Source organism: Plectropomus leopardus, chromosome 22, assembly GCF_008729295.1.
Source record: "Plectropomus leopardus isolate mb chromosome 22, YSFRI_Pleo_2.0, whole genome shotgun sequence".
NCBI classification, from domain to species: Eukaryota; Metazoa; Chordata; class Actinopteri; order Perciformes; family Serranidae; genus Plectropomus; species Plectropomus leopardus.
The window spans coordinates 6,322,714-6,332,855 of record NC_056484.1 but is presented as its reverse complement, the minus strand read 5'-3'; the positions used below and the strand labels follow the sequence as shown (position 1 = coordinate 6,332,855).

Genomic DNA, 10,142 nt, shown 5'->3' with positions numbered 1-10,142 from the left:
AACACAGACATGACAGAGGGAGCTAGACATATGAGCACATTTAGTCAGGAGAGCAAAAGGATTCTTACATACAGATACAATACAAGTCTTTCAAAGATTTAGCAGCACTGCAGCAGGCATTTAATGCTTTCTCATTAGCACTATTTATTCAAGCTGTTGAGAGCTCTATGTACATTTGTCTTATTTTGAATTATTTGTTATGTGGCCACCGACCTGGTAATGAGCAGGTGCCGTTGTAGGGTAGAGGGCTGTCTGAGTCTCCGTTAATGGAGGGGCTAAGAGGACCCTCGCTGGGCATGAGGAGGCTCGGTCGTCGTGCTGGACTGGTGGAGCCTTCCTCCTCGAGAGCCTGCTTCAACCATCGCTGTAAGAAGAGCGGAGAGGTTCAGTAACTCAACAAAAGAAGCAGCTAAATAACGAAAGCCTTTCTCTCTCTTTCTAACGGTAGAATTTCTGTCATCGTAGCAGAAAATTTCACAGCAGATCGAATTCATTTAACACCCTGGAAAATTTAGTCATGGTGATAAAGCTAATGATGGATAGAAAGAAAATTACAACTTGGGAGAATTTAATCATTTCTAATCTGAGGACATATCCGTAACTTTCCAAAACTGGCCTGATGTAATTTTTTCATGAGCACTAAAGCCAAATGGAGACATTTCTAAAGCTGGATTTTGTACCTTCTTGCAGGAGCCGGTGGTCGGCGGTGTTTCAGGCAGTTCTCTGGAGCGCCGTCTCCCAGTCGGGACTCCGGGAGTGGTGGGGCTGCGATTAACCAGGAACGGGGACGAGAAGCGGACGTAGTGTTTGGGCGTGCTGTAGACCTGTGGAGAGCAGGCCATGCCTGGGAGGGCATTGAGCTGCGTGGCGAGTACTTCAGGGTCGCTGCTTATTCTCAGCGGCCTCTCAGGGGCCGGCTCTGGTGTTCGTACTGCACCGCGGTCCTGCTGCTTCTCTCCCACCCACTCACTCACAAAGTGCTGCAGAAACACGTTTGAGATTTATCAAATTATTTTACAATCTGTAGGATGTTTCATACATGACGTGTTTGATACGACTCGTATATTTGCAAAACAAGCTATAAAAGTCCAGGTAAAGAAAAATCAGAGATTTCTTTCTAAACACATTATACGTGTCAGACAATACTAGTTGAAAACATGTGAAAAAGACCTATACAGCACTGCATTGTGGAACTGACGGATTCTCACTATTTTTGTGTCCGGGACTATTTGGGCGGGCCTGAAATCATAACTGACACACTGGAGCTGCCCTCAACATAAACGCTCTCCCACTATATAAAAGCTACCACTAACTACAAGGGATGCACAATACTGTTTTTTTTTGCCGATATCTGATATATAACAATTCATTTTGCCGATACTCATATTGATATACCCAATTTTTCCCCATCTAATTTTAGTGATCAAGACTCTTTTCTAGCGGAAATAAAATCATATTATGCATACTGTTATTGTGATGACCCACCAGCAGATGGAGACATAAAATACAATGCTTTCCAGTGTCTGTTAAATTCATTGTGCAAAATAATTAAAATACTCTGTATACTCGGTAATAGTGACATTTCCATCTATACAGAAACAAAATTACCTTTTTAGTTTTGAAATTCTTGCTCCCGGTGCGGTTTCTGTCGGGTGCAGGTGAGCTGCTGTGCGGAGGGCTGATGTCCGGTGCTTGGGCGGGGATGGCCTCCGGCTCCGGTGCGGTGGGCGTCTCTCCTTCGGGGGCTTCATTGGTCAGAGGCTCCACAGATTCAGTCGGAGAGCCGGGGGCCAAGTCGGAACAGGTGCTTATGGTGCGAGCTCGCCGGCGCTGCTGGCCGATGTGTGTGCGGTTCCTTGAGAAACTTTTCCTGTTCCTCGAGTTTTTGACCTTGGCCGGCTTCAATCCTGGCTCCTCTTTGACCTCCAGAAGTGGCTATAAAAAAAGACAGTAGAGAATTAATATTTATCAAAATAATGCAAAGCTAAAAATGTGCCCACATAACTTGATCTGCCCAGTTATGTCTTATTTTCAACAGAACTGATCTTTTTGTGTCTCACCTGCATGACAGCTGGAGAATCAGCTGTTTCCGGTGTTGCAGGAGGCTCCTCCTTTATGTCACTGCGACCCCCGACCTCCGTCTTGACGCTGCCAATTCTTTCCAGGGCCTGCTCCCTGCGTTTCTCCCTCTTCTCCATTCGGGCAAAGGCTTGAAGGATGGCCTCCATCTTCCTCTCTTCTCGTGTCTGCACAGAAATAGGTGTGGGGTTCAGAGGAGGGGTGTTGGAGGGGAAGAGGGAGCAGAGACGTTAGTCCGTGGAGTACATACTCTCCCACCGAGCCCCAGAGTTAGCGATACAACGGGTTAGTGTGTGCAACACTGCAAAAGGCGATCTAGCTGTGCAGAGTGAAAGAAAAGTGACCCCCTCGCTTTCACAATAAGAGAAAAAGGAGAGGAGGTCAAGCAGGAGCAAGAGAAGAAATGTTAAAGATGTAAAAAGACTGATTATATGTTGCGCTTGACGTACAAAGCTTTACAATTAAACCCTGACAAACCAGGAGGTTGTAAAAGCACGTTTATGTGTTCCTATGTGTTTGTGCCGCAATTTTCCCAGCTCTACCTCCACCAACAAAACCCAAACAAACAGCTCCACCTTCAGTCAGAACATCCCTTTACCACGAAACATACTGAGACAACAGACTGAGAGACCAGGCTTTAAAAGACGGGACAGTTAGTACGCAGTCACCTCTGGGAGATTTGGGGGGTGGGGGAGGCTGGTAGATAGGTGGAGTAGGGTTTGGCTATGAATGGGGTCAAGTTTACCTCCTTGTGTTTCAGTCCCTTCCAGCTGGAAGCCGCCCCGACAGGGAGATGGGACTGCTCCGCTGGGCTGGCCTGAATGTTCAATAAAGAGACAGCCCAGTTTAGAAGAGACATGTCCCCCCTAAACAAGGCTTCACAAACACTACACTCCCTGATCTCCCTGATCACTGTGGTGCTACTTCAGGAGTGCGCTAATGACACCACAAAAATGCAAAATAATGTATTCCTAATGATATCTAAGTAGGGGTACTTTCTCAAGGAGCTTATTTTTTTCAGTGAAATTGAAATGCAAAAATTACCATTCTAACTAAAATTGCAACTCATGACGCATACTGTGCAGCCCTAATGTGGACACTGGAGACACATTTTCATACCTGGTTCGGATATTATCAGGTTAAATCATCATTATCATCCCCATTAGATACGAGAAGCATTTTAATGTGTGGTGTTAAGGGGGTCTATGCCAGCTCTGTGATTGACTGGCGACCTGTCCAGGGTGTACCCCGCCTCTCGAGCAATGTCATCTGAGGTCAGGTACAGCAACTAAAGCTAATAGATGGACCTAAAAACAACTTCAGCGTCACTTCATTGTCCCTAAGGGTGGATCTGTCTGTCAGAAGGGTGGATCCAGACGTAAGAGTATCAGGAACAAAATGCCAGTGGTGAACAAAAAAATGTCTCTATAGGCAAACCAGGATGATCTATGACGCCTTTTCAAACAATAGGGGCTCTTGTTTAAGTAGGCATAATATACTGCCGACACACACCAATGTTATCTCCCCCGCACCTTTGTCACGGCATGGATTTACAACACCCACATGCATCTACTACGCTTGCGATCGTCAGTTTGTGAATGCACGCTCCTTTGATCCGGCGGCAGCAGCAGCAGCTCTCTCCTGGGCCACATTCCATAGAAACCAGCCTATTGGATCTCCCAAAGTCAATACGGCCCTGGCAACAAGGCTCTACCCTCTGCAGCCCCTCCTCTCCCTGCCTCCCCTCTCTTCAACCATCTATCCCTCTCTGGCCGATTAGCAGAACTGTATGTTGGCCAAAGATGAGTCAGCACTTTGCACCTTGGGTCTGCCGTGTGAAATGAAGCTGACTGCAGGGTAATTTCCAGAGAGAGAGTGTGTGAGTGTGTGTGTGTATATGTGTGTATGTATGTGTGTGTGTGTGTGTGTGTGTGCGCGCGCTATGCTAGCGTGTGTGAATGTGTGTTTGATCCCATCTCTCAGGGACACATGGCTGTTTGGCAGAAACAGTAATTGGCCATTTCAAACTTTGAGCCGCAATGAAGGTGAGAGGAGAGCAGAGTATAACGCGTGCTGGGGGACGGTTTCAGCATATGACGACAATACTGGTTTGTTCCCACTGACAGGAGCTGGTGTTGTAAATAGGCACCGGAGGCCGTTGTCTAAGATGTTGGGAAAAACAGCAACAAATGAGGAAAATAAATGTCATAGCGTACTGAAAGACAAGCAAAAAGCCTCAGGAAGAAGCTGCAGGAGGGAGGAAAAAAAGTACTGGGCAAAACAGATACAGGGGCATTGAGAGTGTTGGGAGCACTAGCAGTAGATGAGTGATGAAGAGGAGGGTAGTTTGATGGAAGGGAGGTAAAGGACAGCTGCTCCTATCCAAGCCACAGCCCCCGTAGCAGACACAGAGTGAGGTCCACACCCGGAGCAACAGGGGACAGTTTTTATTTTGGCTCTCTCTGCTGGGTGGCTGCATGGCACTGAAATAAAAAGCCCCTCGCTTGGCACACTTACCATCTTCCTCCTCCTCTCTGCAATCTGCTCCTCTGACTCCATCTCTACTTCATTGCTAACGGACGTTCTGTCTTCTAGATCCTCATATAACTCAGGATCCTGTAAGAGGAGGGGAGAGGGGGGTATGGCGCTTTATCAAGTCTTGTCAGTCAGTCTGGCTACAGACTAGAGGGAGACAGGGAGGAGAGGAGAGGGGAGGTGAGGGAGGGAGGGGGTAACCTGAGGGACGCCTTGTTTTAGGGGTCACTATGTGCACAAAACACACGTGCTCAGAACTTGTCTTTGGTCTGACATGGTGCCCTGTTGTTCGCAAAGACGGTTAATGAATCTGCGTGTGAACCTCACAGGCTACGTTAGCGTTGCAGGGCTTAATGCTCGATTCCGATTTTTTTCCGATCTCACCTTTCTGCCTGTCCACATTCATCTCTGCACTGAAACGCCTCACATACAACCGTGAACGTCACACATGTGCGCTGGAATAACCAAAAATGTCACACTTGCGAGACAGGCATTTGGGCAAAAAATGAATGACATAGTGCTGCAAAGGTTCATCTCTTGAATATTTGCCGTGGAGGTCGGGTAATAATTTATCGAGGATGAGAAGACAAAGGAACGCAAAAGCTATCGCTGTATTGGCAGCTTTTACTTGTAATTGTGTGAAGAGAGAGGCCTGGATGCAGGACAGGAGTCAGGAGTGATGAGGCTGCTTTAGGGGGAGTTTAACAGAGGAAAAGTTCCTCCAAAACTTAAGACTGTTCATTTTCATCTGCGCCTCCAAAGTGACAAAAAAAACAGACATATGCGAAAACACCCATGAAATACAATATGACGGTTCAGTTGGGTTTGATGACATTTACATTTGAATCAGTACCAGTACTGGTCCTGTACCCAACTGTACTATTTTTTCCGTTTTTAACTTTTTCTTCTTCTTTTCGAACAAGCTGCAGGGTGATGCTGCTCTTCTCTAATCACATATACAGCTAATCTTCTGTCTCTGTCTGACAGCGTGCTTATGTCTTCTCGTCTAGCAATAATTCTAGGCTATTACCAAAAAAAATGCAGATAAGAAAAAATAGACCACACACCAAAACTATCGCTGCAGATCGACGCTGCAGGTCGGGGGTTTGGCTCGCTGGGAAGCCGATGGAGCAGCCATGTCCAGCTCTCCAGCAATTGGCTTCTTCTGCCTCCTGTCATTAGTTGAAACCAGTAACTCTGCAAAGCTCCATTGCTGGTCCTTGCTGGCTTCCAGGCTTCGGAGCACTTAGTGGCACTTCCGCCTCTTGTCTAAACCCGCCGTTCTCATCCAGCTGCACTCTCCGGTGCAGACATTTGCTCCAACAGATTTAATGTGAATAGGTACTCTGTAGTTGTGATGGTAATTCAGCACCCTTTAAGTACTGAGTTCTATTATGCAACCTTAATGGCCATTGATTGTATTTTGGATTAAGAGCCACAAATGAAAGAAACCGAGATCAAATTGGAAAAAAGAAAACAGATCTGTTTTTTAATGTATTGTAGACACAGAAATCTATGTGGCATGAGAGAGAAAAATAAATTGGATTCGGGATACATTTGGTTGTAATGTGAACAGAGTCACAGTTTTACTTTGAGCACTCTGCGTGCTTCACCAGCACTCTCTTACAGGATGAACCATTTAGCAGCTGACATACTGCCCCGCCGTCAGTGTGAGCACATGGTTGTAACAGCGATGACTTATAGACGTTTTATCATACTGTTGGGAAATCTCATCTCACCTTTCTTCCTCACAGCTGCGACAAAACTCCGAAAAATGCTTTTACCTTTTGGGACATTGAAACTGCAGTCTCACCTCATAACTTCAGCTCTGTGACACACGGGACTGATTTCTAAATGATCAAGCACCACATTTTCAAATCCACTTTCAACCTAATAACATTTGTCTAATTTCAAACTGCTGAATGAACCAAATTTGTAACAATTTGTACTAGTCATTGGAAGAGAAACTTGCTTTTCTGGAACAGACGACAGACGAGAAACTCTGCTGCTGTTAACACATCCGAGAGAAACGCCGATCTCTGAGTGTGTTGCACAAAAAGGGTAATACACTGCAGCACATCTCTGCCAGACAAGTGGCACAAAAGTGTGTCGTGCAACAACAATGGATCTGAACTATGTCGCCAAAATTATTAGTTGGGGGGTAGAGGTGGATGCAAAAAGGGATAATGGGAAAAAAGAGGGAACTAAAGAGGAAGTGACTAACAATGGAAAACACATGCACAGAACATTTCACAAAAGATCAAACAAAACAGCATGCATGGAGCACAAGGGTAAATGAGTACTGACAAAAATTATGCTAAAGTGGACAAAGTTTAAATGTGAAAAAAATAAGGGTTAAAAAGGGTGAAAGTGGGTGCATTTATGTTCATAAAAAAGTGTAATCTTGCCTGGTTGTTGGAGATGGAGAGGCGGAGAGGAGACAGTTTCCTCTGTTTCCCGTCGCCTACACTCTTGCTCTTGCCGTCGCCATCCAAACCCATGTTCTGGTTCTGGCCCTGGTCATCTCGAACCGTCTCCTTGTCCTTGCGACTCCCTCTGCGCCGGCCTCCGGAGCCCAGGTTCTCGGTGGGTTCTAGGTTGTGCTTGAGCACCGGGCACTCCTGGTTCCCCTTCACACAGGCACAGTCCACCTTGTATTTACTGCAAAAACAGCAAGATACACAAAAGAAGAGGGGGCAGGCAAAATATGATGTTAGAAGGCGAGAGGATGTTGCCTTGCAAATCTGTTTCTGTTTTAAGTTTTTTTCCTAATAACTCACCAGCTGCCATAGTCATAATCAAAACCGATGGTGATCTCTGTGCCTTTAGTGATTGGCCTCAACGAGTAGATGTATAAATGCAGCATGCCGTCCTCGATGACATGCCGCACCTGAGGGAGACAGAGCAAAACACCATAAGCCACTGACACAATGATAATAGCATAACAATGCAAGTGCACCCTTTCGAAGAGCAATGAACTTGTAACTCTTGAGAATATTCAGACGTTCACACAAACAAATAATGTATTTCAAAAAACAAACTAAGAAATTAACACTTGTTAACATATAAAGTGTATATAAATTGTAGTACCTTTATATGAGTAGCCCATAATTACATTCAGCTGATGTTTACTTACTTCAGAATTCGGGGTGCAGGAGCGACGGATGAAGCGTGCCTCGTTGCCAAAGCTGCGAGCATCCACACACATCTCCAGTCCGTCAAATTTAGAATAAAATAACACAAATGGGTATGGCCTATGGAGGGAAAAGCGTGTTAATAATACACGTTAAAAACAACTGCAATGTAATGAACTGCTCTGCACAACTAAAGGCCCCAGCGCTCTTAATAATGTTTGACCTGCATGAAAAATGCAGCAATATTCAATTTGCATTCAAAAGAAACTGCTCCGAGAATAAACCCTTTTCATAAATGAGTAGCATCCTGACCTCTTGAAGAAGTATCCGTTGGCCTCAAACTGCTGTCGAAGCATGAACTTTCCCCTGTACTCAATGATGAGGGAGTCTGGGGCCAAGTCTCGCACCGCCTTGAGGATCTTCTTGTTCTTCTGAACTTGACTCTGGAAGAGAGAGACAGGCGTGAGTGCAATTAAGAAACAGGCTATACATTTAATTTGAAAGGAGAACTACTACGCCTTTGCTAATTTTCTGTCATTTATATATAAAGTTACAATGTTGGATGTTCATATTAAACAGGGCCACAGTTTCAAATAATGACATGTGAGCAAAAACCCCAGGCAGACAGCCCTGAATACTCTGAAAGTAGAAAAAAAACAAACAAACTGACTGATCACATTCTCGCTAAAACATGTCTGGTTGTGTTTAGAAGCTTCTCTTGGTGATCTTAAAGGGAGAAAATGCTGCTAAAAAGTAATTTTCTGATTTCAAATACACTGCAACATGTAGCGTCATGCCACTGTCAGAAAATCCAGGGTTCCAACACATTTTTATCAATGAATTTTCAAAACCTTTCCTTAAGTTTTCTATTTTTGTTTCATCCCATTTCAATGACGTTAAGTAGTTGAAAATTTAAATGCCTATGACCACACACTTCCCAGGTGCTTGCAAATGAGCTATTTGCTCGCGCTTGCTATCCTTACTCGCAAGTTAAACATTCCTGCTGCCAACTCGCTGCATATGCCAATAGACCAGACCAGCACACATACAGGTACTCTGCAAAATATCAAGGCCAAACCTCTTTTTAGGGGATAGAAAAAGATCCCATCACACATCACAGCAAGAGATTTTGTCGTATTTTGTAAAAAGGTAAACATGCTTTTCAGTATTTTGTGAATGTAATCTAAACAAAAGCCAAAACAATGCATGCTTTTCAATCCCATTCATTTAAAACTGTTTCCAGGCCTGGAAACTAGTTTTTATAATATGACTTTAAAAGGACTGTCATGACTGAGGGAACCCTAGAAATCTGAAATCTTGGTTTCAGATGTAATTTTTTCCCTAATTTCAGATTATATTGTTGCTGCAACATGTGCAGTTGTTTTTTTATGTTTTGATTTTGTTTTTTACGGTAAAAAGTGATGCTACATTCAATTGCAGTCGTTCCCCGCCTGCAATGATGTTGCAAAAGACCGGGAAATGCTACACAGCAGACTGGGATTTTTTTTTAACAGTGGCACTTAAAGAAGAGAGGCACTAAAACGTAGCATATCAGACAGGTGTTCTAGTACAGACAGCATGATGAAAATAAAGTGTTTTGTCAACATGAGAGCATGCAAACATGTTTTAGCAGAAACCCAAAATACAAGTTTGAACCTGAGAATTAGCACATGTCCCCTACAAGGGTTTTGTTATCTGATTTTACTTTACAGACTGTAAACACGTTTCTAACCTCCACAGGCGGTTTGAAAGAGGCGGGGTGCGTGTTGTAAGCCAGGCTCTTGCCGTCGCCTTGCTCCTTAACACGCAACAGGACCTGGACGTCCTCACTGTACTGATTGCTGCTGGCCTCCTCGTAACGCTCCATCCACGTCTTGATCTTGTTCTCCCACAGAGACGGGTGCTCTGTCGGCTCCTGCTCTGGAGCTGCACCCTGAGAAAATTAAAAATAGAAAACACACAGTTGGTACATCAAGTTTTGACAGAAGACAGGACTCCAAGCAAAGCGGCTGAATGTATTCTGAGTGTTTACTTTTACTCTGGAGGATTTTCTGGACCCCTCCCGGAAGGCCTGCCAGAAAAGAAAAGACATAAAAAAATGTATGTTAATTGAAGCATATTACAGAAAATGTGCTTTGACTGGGTTGATTTCAAATCAATTAGTCAAACCTGACCTTCTTAGCCCGGGCAGAGGATGCTGGAGGCTCTTTATCACCACTCTTTTTGCGTTTTTTATCAGTTTGCTTATTGCCAAGGCGCCCCGTAGTGAGGGTGATGGTGGTAGGCGTGTGTTGGAAGGTGGAGTACAGCTCTAGCGGCACCTCATCTCCGCTCTCTGTAGCACTGGTGTCCCCATCTACATAAGCAAGCATATCTTCATCAGTAAAGAGGAAT

The 10,142-nt window shown here is 44.6% G+C and overlaps 1 protein-coding gene across 6 annotated transcripts in view; it reads right to left on the bottom strand.

The window, feature by feature from the left end:
• Nucleotides 1–24: 24 nt before the first annotated feature.
• Nucleotides 25–10,142, bottom strand: part of kmt2e (lysine (K)-specific methyltransferase 2E) — a 33,272-nt gene continuing 23,154 nt past the window's right edge. For 2 of the 6 annotated variants that reach the window (XM_042511332.1, XM_042511333.1), the window contains exons 6-18: nt 9,923–10,104; nt 9,781–9,819; nt 9,481–9,681; nt 8,061–8,191; nt 7,751–7,868; nt 7,395–7,504; nt 7,023–7,275; nt 4,597–4,695; nt 2,825–2,896; nt 2,061–2,246; nt 1,609–1,935; nt 681–980; nt 25–364 (exon numbers count right to left, since the gene is read on the bottom strand). In XM_042511332.1, coding sequence (XP_042367266.1) covers nt 191–364; nt 681–980; nt 1,609–1,935; nt 2,061–2,246; nt 2,825–2,896; nt 4,597–4,695; nt 7,023–7,275; nt 7,395–7,504; nt 7,751–7,868; nt 8,061–8,191; nt 9,481–9,681; nt 9,781–9,819; nt 9,923–10,104 — 2,192 coding nt within the window. In that variant the 3' untranslated portion in view covers nt 25–190. The remainder of the gene's footprint in view (nt 365–680; nt 981–1,608; nt 1,936–2,060; nt 2,247–2,824; nt 2,897–4,596; nt 4,696–7,022; nt 7,276–7,394; nt 7,505–7,750; nt 7,869–8,060; nt 8,192–9,480; nt 9,682–9,780; nt 9,820–9,922; nt 10,105–10,142) is intronic. The other 4 variants (XM_042511334.1, XM_042511335.1, XM_042511336.1 and 1 more) reach the window with 3 other exon arrangements.